Source organism: Camelina sativa, chromosome 17, assembly GCF_000633955.1.
Source record: "Camelina sativa cultivar DH55 chromosome 17, Cs, whole genome shotgun sequence".
Taxonomy (NCBI): domain Eukaryota; kingdom Viridiplantae; phylum Streptophyta; class Magnoliopsida; order Brassicales; family Brassicaceae; genus Camelina; species Camelina sativa.
This window is the reverse complement of record NC_025701.1, coordinates 25979648-25994450: the sequence shown is the minus strand read 5'-3', so window position 1 is coordinate 25994450 and position 14803 is coordinate 25979648. Positions and strand designations below refer to the sequence as shown.

General features: G+C 39.4%; 2 protein-coding genes across 2 annotated transcripts; both read right to left on the bottom strand.

Moving 5' to 3' along the window:
• On the bottom strand, positions 10121 to 10632 carry LOC104758038. Its single transcript, XM_010480843.2, has one exon. The coding sequence runs from the start codon at positions 10543 to 10545 to the stop codon at positions 10396 to 10398; it is 150 nt and encodes a 49-aa protein (XP_010479145.1). The 5' UTR covers positions 10546 to 10632; the 3' UTR covers positions 10121 to 10395.
• Positions 12605 to 13116, bottom strand: LOC104758037. The gene has a single exon (XM_010480842.2). The coding sequence runs from the start codon at positions 13027 to 13029 to the stop codon at positions 12880 to 12882; it is 150 nt and encodes a 49-aa protein (XP_010479144.1). The 5' UTR covers positions 13030 to 13116; the 3' UTR covers positions 12605 to 12879.

Genomic DNA, 14803 nt, shown 5'->3' with positions numbered 1-14803 from the left:
TGAGACTTGTAGTTGTATACATGTCAAAGAATGTATCTATAAAATAGAATAACCAGAGATATAGCAAAAAATAAATAAAGAAAATCGAATATAAACTTTTATCAACATAAGTATAAGAAACAAAAACAATCAGACATTCAAAATAATACACAGTATAACCTTTATAATTTATTAATACTAGGCTATGATATTATATATATATATATATACTTATCAATATATTAATTAACATGGAAAATATAAATTGAGACCAAATACATATATAATAATTTATTGAGGTATTAACTTGACGAGAGTTATTGCGATTAACTGATAAAGTTACAAAAAAATGTCTATACAGTTCAGTTGAAACTATCGGAAGAAATTATTATATGAGTCAATATATGCTCTAAAATTGAAAATATTTGTTCCCGCTTAATAAGTTAATTATTTGATTATTAACCATATTTTATACTTTTTAAGATCTTAATATCTGCCACTACTTGGAACCATGGTACACATTTCCGTGTACTAGGTAAAGTTCGACGTCAATCTGGTGACGCATATATATATATACATATATATATAGTCGTAGGTAAACTTAAAACGGAGAATGAGTCAACTTATTAATATATATATATATAAAGTTATATTAATGTATTAGGCTATTAGCTTGTGGTGTCAACCAATTAACCTTTTCTCTATTGGTGTGGTGGACTAAACCTGAAATCATCTTCTTTTTCTTTGTGTGCATGTATATATGCCTACTTAGTTTAGTTCGAAGTAAAATCACTCTTGTCTGGCCCGATGCCATCATTCAGCGTACGACGGCTCACTTCCAAAATTTTGATGTATACTGCTAGAAGTTCATTTTCAAATCCTATGTTTATAAGGAGAGAATGTATATGGTAAGCATCATCACCCTATGTAGAATACTTCTAATTTTTTTTTTGGCCACCACATCGAGATAACAACAGTAGAGATAACGCTTGCATATAAGATGAAGATGGAAATCTCAAGGGGTATGTTGTTAATAGCATTTTCTGTGTTGTCTTTACAAGAACACCATCATGTACTATATTAGCTAACAACTTCCTAATCATCAAAAAAAAAAAGAAGCTAAACCCCATGATTCATTGAAAAGTATTTATATATGTTAGATAAGAAAACATATTAACACTTTTAAAAGAACTTTTCAGCATTTGATTATGATCACAATGATAATTTGTTCTGGCTTATCCAAATATGGATTTGCACCAATAGTATGAATTATAATCAGTCACATGCGGTGCGGGCTCTGATTCTGACACCATATAATTTGCCCCCCATAGTACGCTTGATAAGGAAATGTTTCTTAAACATAATGAAAAAGCCTATATATGTATATTATCTACAACTGTTAAGTCTCTGTGGACTAACATAGATTATTATGATGTATTCTACTAGAGTCCTACATGGGAAAAAACAAAATATTTTTTGGGCAATATATACGTATGTTGTGGCAAATTTTTTTCCTTTTTTTTGGTTTGTCAAACAGTTGCTTTCATTCATTCAATGTAGCCACAGATACAAGAACAAACAGCAAAGGTTTCAAGGTTTAAAGCAATACAGACAAAGGCATTCTCCAATGCCAAAAGAGTAAAAAGATAGTACATCAACTGTAAATCCAAGAGAGCTGTGAACAAAGGGCGTGAAAGCTCCTTAGCACATGTGAGATCATGGTAAGTCGATAGACCACTCTCGAAAAGTTCGATGGACGGTTGGTTGGTCTGGGTCAAAGGACGCTGAGACGTTGAGATTACAATCGCTGCTTTGGAGTCCACCGGGGAGAGTATCCATGGTAGCAATGCAGCGAAGATCTGGGAGACTATGGTTTTGAAGTCGGAACAATGTTGCTTTACCATCCAAAGCATAAGGGTTGGATCATATCGATAATTCACACTAAAAATTAGTTGGTCTAGGATTCGAGTGATAGCAATGGTGCGGAAAGGATGCTTGGAATCATCAGGTGACCAGCTTAAGTGATACTCGTCAATGAACATAAAGAATTCAAAGCCAAGCTTATCACTAATGCTAGAACAGATCAAGAAGCATAGACTAAGGAACCGTATTGATTTATACTCAAACCGCAAGCCCCAAAAAACATCTAAAGCCAGGTTCTGTATAGGATGTATGAGTAGCCAAAACATAGCTGGTGTTACCTTTCGCCGGTGGAGTCTTCGACCATTGGTTATCGGGAAATAGGACAGATCATGGCAATGGCGATTCATAGGCGGTGAGGAATTGGGCTTTGAGTTGCTATTGATGCATATTTGCTAAGATTGGATGGCCTCAGGGCTTTTTTTTACTTAATGGGCCTAAGCTGAAAACTAGGTCCACTAGGGAAAACCCTAGTTTCAGAAGGAGGAGCCGCACAGATTGTCGAGAAAGGTCGCCGTCCGAGAACTGCAGAGAGATCTGCGGTGCAGGAGACTTCTCTGGTGAGTGAGAGAGCGGCGGCATCATGCGGTAACCGTGGTAAAAACGCCATTGGTAGTTATGTCCACTGGGGAGAATCCTAACTTTGTAACCGATTGCCAAGTTGAAACAAAGATGTGGCGGCTTCCCAAGAGTAATGGAGGGGTTTGTGCTACAAAGCGCATCTCCGGTGATTGAAAGATCGACGGGAACAGCCGGTGACCTCGGTTTGGATCGGCGATGGAATCTAGGTCCACTGGGGAAAATCCTAGTTCCGCTTGAAAGAGTCACGGTGCGGAAGGAGTAAGATTGGTGCCCGAACTTTGTAAAGAGATTCTCTCTGATGAGTGGCAGATCGGCAGACACATACGGTTTTTGTTGGTGTGATTCGAGATAGGTTTTATTAGGGTTTGGGAAGGGTTAAAAAAGAGAGCAAATTAGGGAAAAAACTTAGAAAAGGCTACACTAAAGGTTGTAGAGAAGAGCTGAGAAAGAGATTGAACGATTTGATCCCGACGCCGGCGGGCAAAAGCCTCACCGGCGCCGGGAAGCTTGGTTGCGGAAGGTGTCTTGATAACTGTGTCTGAGAGAAAATAGAGAGAGTTTAGCAATTAAAGACTAGGAAAGAAAGAAAGAAGGTGGCAACTTTTTTTTCCTTAGAACTAGCTTTTGGTACGAGTTATGCCCAACGTGTTTATATATTCATGAAACAAATTTAATCTAAGCCAAAGATTAGAGAACTTGGTGAACCAAAGAAGATTATTATCTAACATATTGATCAACAGGTCAATTAAAACCTAATATGTACTCCACCACGATCTTGTGGTATCGTTGTAACACTTCAGGATCGAATCCACATGGACCAAGCAATGCACTATGAAATTGTATAGATCAAATATAGCTAAGGCAATGAAAAAGATTGTGTTTTAAGTAACCGATTAAAAACAGGAAAGTAAATAAGTTGCTTTAAATCAAAAAGGAAATATTGGGTGCAGGGAATCTATGGGGATATAATTTCGGACTAAGGTGGTTAGATGGGATGCATTAGACACCGTTCTAGAACTCAAATCACAGTTGTAAAGCTAACCTACTTTTGCAGCGTTAACTATCTATGCAATGAATTCACTAAACCCTAAACCGTCGTTTGGACCAAGCAAACCAAGTAAGCAATAAAGGTTCAAGTTTGATCTGTTCACAAGGTGCCTCAACTTCAGCTTTCGTTGGCTAAGGTCCACCTTGCTCACCTAAGTTCTTTTCCAGCAATTCAACAACACTTTTGATGCCTAGATGAATTTAACCTAAGATCATAAACTAAGTAGCTAATCTAGTCTAAGCAATAAGAACAACAATAGATGAAGAACTCAATAGATAATTCCCAAATCTAACAACCTAAGTTAGAGAATCATAAACCCCCTTTGAAACCCGAAACCCAACAGTTAAACTACTCAGACATGGAAATCAAAGAACAGCAAATCAAAGATGAAGAAAACATAATTGAATTGCAAAAGAATAGAAAATAGGATTTAGAAATCTTCTCCAAAGTGTCAAGAAGGATTAGAGGATCTTCTCCCTTTGCTCTCAATACAAAATAGTCTCAGAAAAATAAAGCTTATGTCTCTGGAGGCCGAGCCTCTAACTTAAATATCAAAATAAAACCCTAAAAGTCGGTTTAAAACGAAAGAGGAAAACTTGAGTCGGGTACGGGGACTGGTCGATCTCGAGCGAGGATCAGTCGATCCGAAATGTTTTTCTGCTCTCACTCCATCTGCATACTAGCTCGATCAGTCTTCAACCAATTGGCTCCAGATGCATGTTTTCATCCCCAAAACGCTCAGATTCTCACCAAAGTCACCTAGGACCTGTAAAGACTCACGAAAGACTAAAAGGACTTTAAAAGCACACTTGGACCTAGGAAAAGACTCAAAACAAACCTAAAAACTATAGTTAAAATCCTATAAAATGCAGACACATCAATTCCCCCGGACTTGAATCTTTGCTTGTCCTCAAGCAAGAACAGACAAAAACTTAAGAACAAAGAAAAGGTTTGAAAGTGGAAACTCACATATTCTTTGGAACCGCTGCTTTGCACTCTTCATCAAATCAAATTAAGAACTACTTTCTGTACTCTGCCCATGATTAGGATCAACACTCCCTACTCTGAACTCAACAACCTTAAAGAACCTTCAGCATCCCCATTGTCGTCTCTCTAAATCAGATTAATGAAAATGTGCGGTCTCACCAAGGGAATATCGATCACCGAACTTATTGACTCCTTCAACCTTTTATTGCCCAAAACTTCCTACATATGCTTCCTTTCCTCTCTCTTTTCTCACTTCCAAAGAATTGATTTCTCCCTAATTTTCTAGGGTATCATTGTATTTTTTTTATCAATCATTTGCTCTTTCTTGCGGACAGATTTCCATGAGCTCCGAATGATGCACGGGTTTACGCACAACCCTCGGTTCACTTCTTTATTACTTATATCCTTTTTCTCCCTTTGTTTTTGTTTTGTTTTGTTTTTTTTTTACTGAGTATTGAAGGGAAGAGAGAGGGGTAACATACTTTGCGAGGAGATGCATGTCTTGTAAGCCTTAAGGGAGGAGTCTTGTTCGATGTATACCAAGTCCCAAGGCAAGAAGTTAAATCCGGTTAAGTCCTTACAAAGCTAGAGACAACATCGAATCAGCTTAGTGTTCTCTTTGGTGAGGGTCTTTTGGGGCGTGTTGAGACTGCTCATGTTCATTCCAAGCTTCATTCAAAAATCAAAAGTACTAAAGCAATCATAAGAGTGTTAGTTCAAAGCAAAAGATTCCTAGAAATGATCATAGTTTCCCAATTTTTTTCGTTTTTTTTAGACTTGACAAAATGACTCAAATAAAAGAAAAACCAAAAAGAAAACAACCAAAGAAAACGACATTAGTAACTTAGAGACATCCCTCCCCCGGACTTACTTCACACCGTCCCGGTGTGAAAGCAAAGCCAAGAAAAAGGAACCTCCGACAAAGAAAATAAGAAAATTGAAAAAGAAAAAGAAAGGAAAAGAATGAAAAACCGGTGATCTCGCATCTGGTGTTGGAGTGGTGTTGGCAGGGTGGGGATCGATCAGTCCTAGGGTGGGATCGACCGATCTGCAACATTATTGAACTTAGAGACACCCACAGAAAACCAACAGGATCGATCAATCTTTAAGGAGGATCGACCGATCCGAAGCTACTGGAACAAAAAAAAAATTTGCATCTTTTGCGTTTGGAACCTGTTCCTGAAAACACTTAACACCGGACGTAATTTCACCGTAATAAATCCTAAAAGCAAAACCAAAATCCCAAGACAAATAGAAATAAAAGGGTAAGCCAGCACAAACTNCAGAGTAAGGATGGCTTTAACTTTAGAGAAAGGCCGAGATATTCCTTTGCACTTCACCTTGTACTCAAAGGTGTCTCTAACATATTTCTGGAGTACCAAGGTTATGTGAAGAGCTGGTATTACTGNCTTGTTTAAGGTCTATAGCTTGACCGCTCAACACAAAATGTTAATCATATGTATCAAAAGGCTGAGTNGAATGGGATCGACTGATCTGTCACATTATTGAACTTGGAGATACCCGCAGAAACCAACGGGATCGATCGATCTTTAAGGAGGACTGATCGATCCTAAGCTCATGGAACAAAAAATTTCGCATCTTCTGCGTTTGGAACCTGTTCCTGAAAACACTTAACACCGGACGTGATTTCACCATAATAAATCCTAAAAACAAAACCAAAATCCTAAGACAAATAAAAAGAAAATGGTAAGCCAGCACAAACCCCATGGGTTGCCTCCCATAAGCGCTTGTTTAAGGTCTATAGCTTGACCGTGTTTTCAGGTCTCAAGTGATGGGAGGATGAGAACTCATATCAGAACAAGCTCTCCAATTCGTCAGCTTAAGCTTCGAAATCTTTTTCAACATACCATCCACTGCTTCTTGGCCTTTTTCTTTAAACTCCAGAGTAAGGATGGCTTTAACTTTAGAGAAAGGCCGAGATATTCCTTTGCACTTCACCTTGTACTCAAAGGTGTCTCTAACATATTTCTGGAGTACCAAGGTTATGTGAAGAGCTGGTATTACTGTCTCTATCTTCGGCTTGTCTCTCTTCTTAACCTTCTTAGACCTCTTCTCAGAAGAATGAGTGTCTCCATCCATGACTTCATTGACCTCATTCTTATCAGCATTCTCTCCCATTATCATGACATCCACCTCCTTCTCATGTTCTACAACTAGACAAGAGCCATGTCGTATAGCTTCATTTGTAGTGATTGCGTTGTAGAAGACTTTATCATCAATGTTAGAGAAAGTGATCCTCTTATTAGGCAAGTCAACAACTGCTCCTACTGTTGCTAGGAAAGGTCCCCCAAGAATCAAAGGCATAACAGAACCCCCGCTCATTTCCACAACATGAAAATCTGTAGCAACCAAGCAACTCCCAACTTGAACATCTAAATTATTAATGAAGCCTTGTGGAGTCGTGGTGACAGCATTTGCAAACTTTAGAGAGACCTTAGAAGCCTTTATATCATCAATCCCCAACCTCTCTGCAATAGCCTTAGACGTCACGTTCACACTAGATCCAGTGTCACAAAGGGAATCCTCAAAGTTCACTCCTAGGATGAAGCATGGAACAACAAATCTTCCTGGGTCTTCTAACTTGGGTAGTCTTTTCAAAGATGGAGCATGAATACTCTTCTCTTGAGCCAAAAATGCCTTAACCTCCACCAAATCCTTTTCTTCAACCACAACATCATTGTAAACCTTCTTAAACAAAGAGATGTGCTTTACTGCCTCTGTAAAGGAAATGTCAGCGATGAACTCACTTATAGCTTCTTTGTACCGACCATACTTCTCTTCATCCAGAGGTTTCTTCAAATGTCTTCTTGGAAAAGGAATATGTGGCCTATAGGGCTTTGGTTCCACAAGAAGTGATTCCTTGGACTCTGCATCAGGAACAACTGAGCTGGGTTTTCCCATAGCTGCAACAGGGACCGACTGGTCTAGACGTGGAGCGCTCGATCTGAGACTTTTTGAAACTGGTTTTGTGTCATTGACGGATCGGTCGATCTATAAGGGGGATCGGTCGATCCAACTTCTCTAGGGATCAAACTCGAATTAATAGAATGGATGGGACCGGCTGGTCTAGTCTCAGGATTGATCAATCCCGTCCCTGCGGAAGCCAAACATGCGTTGATCACAGCACAACTCAGCCCATCTTCGATCCCACCATGGAGTGTTATAGCATTGCATGTGTGACAACCCGTCCCGCGGACCCCACTAGCCCACCGCTAGCTGCCCCAACGGACCGTCCCGTGGACCCCACTAGCCCACCGCTAGCCACCCCAACGGACCCCAAGCTGGCCCTGCAGGGCATCGATCCTAACCCCTCACTGGGCAAATGGAACTATTCATCCAAATCCACAGTAGGTTATTGGTGCGCCAGGCGTTCCTCGAACCCTGGTCCCCACCCTTTAACAACCTTCCCACAGGACAAGTTGCCACCAATTGATCTGCAGGTCAATTGGTGGCAACTTGTCCTGTGGGAAGGTTGTTAAAGGGTGGGGACCAGGGTTCGAGGAACGCCTGGCGCACCAATAACCTACTGTGGATTTGGATGAATAGTTTCATTTGCCCAGTGAGGGGTTAGGATCGATGCCCTGCAGGGCCAGCTTCAGGCCTATGGGGGCAAGCTAGCGGTGGGCTAGTGGGGTCAACGGGACAGGTTGTTACAGCATGACTCTTTGTTCTTAGAGCTAGAAGAAATAGCAGAGACTCTCTTATCAATGGAATCAACACATGAACTCAACCTCTCAAATTTCCCATTCAAATCATTGTACATGCTATCAATCTTGACATTAATCTTTGCATAACTTTTCTTATGGCCCTCCAACAGTGCTTGCATCATCAATTCGAGTTTGTTATCTTGTGGAGTTGTATATGGGGCGTGGTATCCTTGGACATTTGAGCTATTAAATCCAGCACCTTTGTTCTGAATTCCTTGTGGGAAGTTACCTTGTTGATTATGTGGAGGATACAGCTGATCTTGAGGATTCTCAACGTTGGTGCTTCTGTAGGAGAGATGAGGATGATTTCTATAATTTTGATTAAACCCATGATTCTGATAGCTCCCTTGTCCTCCTACACAGTTCAGCTCCTTTGTCCCCTCAAACCCTGAATTTACACCAACTTGCTGATACGCACCTGTCTGCCCGTCGCACATGTTGACAGCTTGTTGATCTCTCTTCAAAAGAAGGTCTACCTTCGCAGTGAGACTCTTAATAACATCTGTATTCACGGAGCTAACAACACGCACAGAACGATCATACTCATGGCTATGATTGCTATTACTCGCTGCAAGGTTTTCGATCAAGAGGTTTGCTTCAGCAGCAGTGTTAGTAGAAAAATCTCCTCTGCTGGCAGTATCGAGTGCCATCTGGTACTTCTGGTCAATTCCTCCATAGAAGATGTTCATAAGATTCTCTTGTGAAAAGCCATGATGAGGACAGTCCCTCATATACTCCTTAAATCTCTCCCACGCTTCACAAAAAGACTCTGTACCACCTTGTGAGAAGGTAGTGATCTTGCTCCTTAACATAGCTGATCATGACTTAGTGTAGAAGTGGTTTAAAAACGCTTCTCTACACTGCTCCCAAGTGGTAAGTGATCCTCGGTCCAAGAGATTTAGCCATCTCAATGCTTTATCTCCTAAAGAGAATTGGAACAAAGTCAGCATGAGGTAATCATACGGAACTCCATTAGACCTAGTCGTACTAGCCAATCTCTCAAAAGCTTCAATATGGTCCAGAGGGCTCTCTGATGCTAATCCATTAAACACACGATTCTGGACCAAATTGATCAGGCTATGCTTGATCTCATAATCTTGTCTCGCAGGAGCAGGAGGTTGAATCGCAGACCGATTCGCAAATAGCCTATTGTGAGCTTCTTCATCCCTCAAAGTAGTTCGTCTTGCTGGTGGATTCAGCTCAGCTGCATTATGCTCTTGTGGTGCAGGAGGAGGAGGCGGAATAATGACCTCTTGAGGGTTAGGCTGATGACCATCTGGATTCTGTCCATCCTCCATCTTGTCAGCTTTAGCTTTTGCTTTTCTGTTTTCTCGTTCAAGCAGGGCTAACTCTTCGTTTCTCAGATTATGCAAATCAGTAGGCTTGTGGCTTCTTCTTTGCATGCACCTGAAACACAAGAGAAAGAACACAAAAACAAATTAGTAATAATAATAAAATAAATCTTAGACTAAATTTAAATCTAGAATCTCAAAGGCAACGTTTTGGTCCCCGGCAACGGTGCCAAATTGATCAACAGGTCAATTAAAACCCAATGTGTACTCCACCACGATCTAGTGGTATCGTTGTAACACTTCAGGATCGAATCCACAGGGACCAATCAATGCACTATGAAATTGTATAGATCAAATATAGCTAAGGCAATAAAAAAGATTGTGTTTTAAGTAACCGATTAAAAATAGGAAAGTAAATAAGTTGCTTTAAATCAAAAAAGAAATATTGGGTGCAGGGAATCTATGGGGATATAATTTCAGACTAAGGTGGTTAGATGGGATGCATTAGAAACCGTTCTAGAATNAAATGAATAAAGTGAATACTAAACCACAACACAAAATCGATGAGAAAACACCAACACAAGTAAAATTCAGGGAACTAAAAATATCGTTTAGTATAATGAAACGTTAAACTAATTTCCAAACTTAACAGACAAAAAGGTGAATATGGTTAAGGAAGAGATGATTTTGCTACTACCGTCATGGGTATGTTACACTTACATCTACAAGAAAACTCACCACACTATCTAGTACATAACATACATGGCCTAGCTATATATCTAAAACACCTTATAATCTCTTTCTATCTCCTTTCCCCTCCTAAATTACATTTATATACTAACAGCGGAGTAGCGGACAATCACGCAACAGGAGCATAATCGTAGCCACTGTCATCGTCATCACCACCATTCTCAACATATGCTACTCGAAAACTATCCACCACATCTTCAACACATACCGTGGAAGCACGGTCAAAGCTCTTGATGACCAAGTTTGCAACGAAAGACATCTTTGGTTTTTTTCTTTTATTTTTTTTATAATGAAGAAGCCTATAGAGAGATCGATGGAGCTAAAAGAAGAGTGATGAGTTTTTAATGTTGATGTGAGTTTTTTGAATATATTAAGAGAGACTAATGAGGCTTTTATAGGTGGAAGTTAAAGGGTATAGCAAGTGGCGAACGCACTCTGTGGTCAGGACTGCCTTTGTGGAGTTTGCGAAATGCTGATGTTATTGTGTGTTTGGCACAATATTTATGACATTTTTTTNATGAATTCACTAAACCCTAAACCATCGTTTGGACCTAGCAAACCAAGCAAGCAATAATGGTTCAAGTTTGATCTGTTCACAAGGTGCCTCAACTTCAACTTTCGTTGGCTAGGTCCACCTTGCTCACCTAAATTCTTTTCCAGCAATTCAACAATACTTTTGATGCCTAGATGAATTTAACCTAAGATCATAAACTAAGTAGCTAATCTAGTCTAAGCAATAAGAACAACAATAGATGAAAAACTCAATAGATCATTCCCAAATCTAACAACCTAAGTTAGAGAATCATAAACCCCTTTAAACCCAACAGTTAAACTACTCAAACATGGAAATCAAAGAACAGCAAATCAAAGATGAAGAAAACATAATTGAATTGCAAAAGAATAGAAAATAGGGTTTAGAAATCTTCTCCAAAGTGTCAAGAAGGATTAGAGATCTTCTCCCTTTGCTCTCAATACAAAATAGTCTCAGAAAAATAAAGCTTATGTCTCTGGAGGCCGAGCCTCTAACTTAAATATCAAAATAAAACCCTAAAAGTCGGTTTAAAACGAAAAAGGAAAACTTGAGTCGGGTACGGGGACTGGTCGATCTCGAGCGAGGATCAGTCGATCCGAAACGTTTTTCTGCTCTCACTCCATCTGCCTACTAGCTCGATCAGTCTTCAACCAATTGGCTCCAGATGCATGTTTTCATCCCCAAAACGCTCAGATTCTCACCAAAGTCACCTAGGACCTATAAAGACTCACAAAAGACTAAAAGGGCTCTAAAAGCACACTTGGACCTAGGAAAAAACTCAAAACAAACCTAAAAACTATAATTAAAATCCTATAAAATGCAGAAACATCACATATAATTAGAAAATTGGTTAAATAAATACATGTAGCAAGCTTCCTTTCCATATACTTTCCAAATGTAATATACTTCACAAGTTTTGCAATCATCAGATTGAGGATCATCTTGAGTTAGCACGACGGAGCCAATCCGATGCGGAGGATCGCTCACTGTGGCGTTCTAAAGATGACAGTTTTGCAAATAAGTTCTCATCAAAACAAACATGGCACAGATAAGAGAGATCAACCCAATGCAAGATGTGCCTGGTACAAAGGAGTTTGGTTTCCATGACCGTCTAGCAACAGGAGATAAACTCAGGCAATGGGATGTGAGAGCACGGATTTGCTGCGAATTTTGTGGTGAGAATGTGGAGACAAGGGATCATCTATTTTTCTCTTGTCCATACTCCTCTCAAGTCTGATCACTACTACAAGAGGCCTTCTTCACAACCGGTATACTGCGAGTTGGAGTTTAATTTCTCCGATGCTACTTGATGCTTCTCAACCAAAGCTGCATACTTTCACTCTTCGGTATGTGTTACAAACCTCAATATATTATTTGTGGCGAAAACGCAATGGTAGGCGTCACGGAGAATTACCTACTCCACCAACCCAACTTGTGCGCATCATTGATAAAAACGTTAGAAACCGGTGCAGCTCTCTTAAACTCTCGGGAAATTCGGCTTATGCGGAGGGTCTCTGTTATTGGTTCTCTACCTGTAGCCCTTAGATCTTTAAAATGTTTTTAGTTTTTTTTCAGCTCTTTTTCAACTCTTAAGACGCATTCATTGTACAAATGTTATTTTTATGATACAAAAAAAAAAAATTCACAAGTTCAAATCTTGAAAAATAAACCTGTTCGATTACACTTTAGATTCGGCTTTCTTCGGTTAAAAAATTGAATGTAGCATAAATGAATAAAGTGAATACTAAACCACAACACAAAATCGATGAGAAAACACCAACACAAGTAAAATTCAGGGAACTAAAAATATCGTTTAGTATAATGAAACGTTAAACTAATTTCCAAACTTAACAGACAAAAAGGTGAATATGGTTAAGGAAGAGATGATTTTGCTACTACCGTCATGGGTATGTTACACTTACATCTACAAGAAAACTCACCACACTATCTAGTACATAACATACATGGCCTAGCTATATATCTAAAACACCTTATAATCTCTTTCTATCTCCTTTCCCCTCCTAAATTACATTTATATACTAACAGCGGAGTAGCGGACAATCACGCAACAGGAGCATAATCGTAGCCACTGTCATCGTCATCACCACCATTCTCAACATATGCTACTCGAAAACTATCCACCACATCTTCAACACATACCGTGGAAGCACGGTCAAAGCTCTTGATGACCAAGTTTGCAACGAAAGACATCTTTGGTTTTTTTCTTTTATTTTTTTTATAATGAAGAAGCCTATAGAGAGATCGATGGAGCTAAAAGAAGAGTGATGAGTTTTTAATGTTGATGTGAGTTTTTTGAATATATTAAGAGAGACTAATGAGGCTTTTATAGGTGGAAGTTAAAGGGTATAGCAAGTGGCGAACGCACTCTGTGGTCAGGACTGCCTTTGTGGAGTTTGCGAAATGCTGATGTTATTGTGTGTTTGGCACAATATTTATGACATTTTTTTCTCACACGTAGGATTTTCTCATGACACATCAGACGTTAATGCAACTCATCGGTCCATTTTTATTATTTTCTAGTAACACATGTAAAGCATTTAGCTTTTTCACTAATATTCTTCCCCAAGCACAAAACAAAAAGAAGAACAAAGTTTTGGAGCTTTAAAGTAAGATTTTAGAGGTAACATATTGGTCACTTGTAATTAAAATTTGGGGAAATGGTTACTATCTTTTATAGAGGATCAATCATATTAATGATTAGATCAATCATCTTAATCCCCATAGCTCTACACAGCTTTTGGTTTGCCCATAAATCAGCTTTTGTACCAGAACCTCCCATCTTTCTCTCTTGTATTCATTGGGAAGATGCTGAACGNAAGAATAGAAAATAGGGTTTAGAAATCTTCTCCAAAGTGTCAAGAAGGATTAGAGATCTTCTCCCTTTGCTCTCAATACAAAATAGTCTCAGAAAAATAAAGCTTATGTCTCTGGAGGCCGAGCCTCTAACTTAAATATCAAAATAAAACCCTAAAAGTCGGTTTAAAACGAAAAAGGAAAACTTGAGTCGGGTACGGGGACTGGTCGATCTCGAGCGAGGATCAGTCGATCCGAAACGTTTTTCTGCTCTCACTCCATCTGCCTACTAGCTCGATCAGTCTTCAACCAATTGGCTCCAGATGCATGTTTTCATCCCCAAAACGCTCAGATTCTCACCAAAGTCACCTAGGACCTATAAAGACTCACAAAAGACTAAAAGGGCTCTAAAAGCACACTTGGACCTAGGAAAAAACTCAAAACAAACCTAAAAACTATAATTAAAATCCTATAAAATGCAGAAACATCACATATAATTAGAAAATTGGTTAAATAAATACATGTAGCAAGCTTCCTTTCCATATACTTTCCAAATGTAATATACTTCACAAGTTTTGCAATCATCAGATTGAGGATCATCTTGAGTTAGCACGACGGAGCCAATCCGATGCGGAGGATCGCTCACTGTGGCGTTCTAAAGATGACAGTTTTGCAAATAAGTTCTCATCAAAACAAACATGGCACAGATAAGAGAGATCAACCCAATGCAAGATGTGCCTGGTACAAAGGAGTTTGGTTTCCATGACCGTCTAGCAACAGGAGATAAACTCAGGCAATGGGATGTGAGAGCACGGATTTGCTGCGAATTTTGTGGTGAGAATGTGGAGACAAGGGATCATCTATTTTTCTCTTGTCCATACTCCTCTCAAGTCTGATCACTACTACAAGAGGCCTTCTTCACAACCGGTATACTGCGAGTTGGAGTTTAATTTCTCCGATGCTACTTGATGCTTCTCAACCAAAGCTGCATACTTTCACTCTTCGGTATGTGTTACAAACCTCAATATATTATTTGTGGCGAAAACGCAATGGTAGGCGTCACGGAGAATTACCTACTCCACCAACCCAACTTGTGCGCATCATTGATAAAAACGTTAGAAACCGGTGCAGCTCTCTTAAACTCTCGGGAAATTCGGCTTATGCGGAGGGT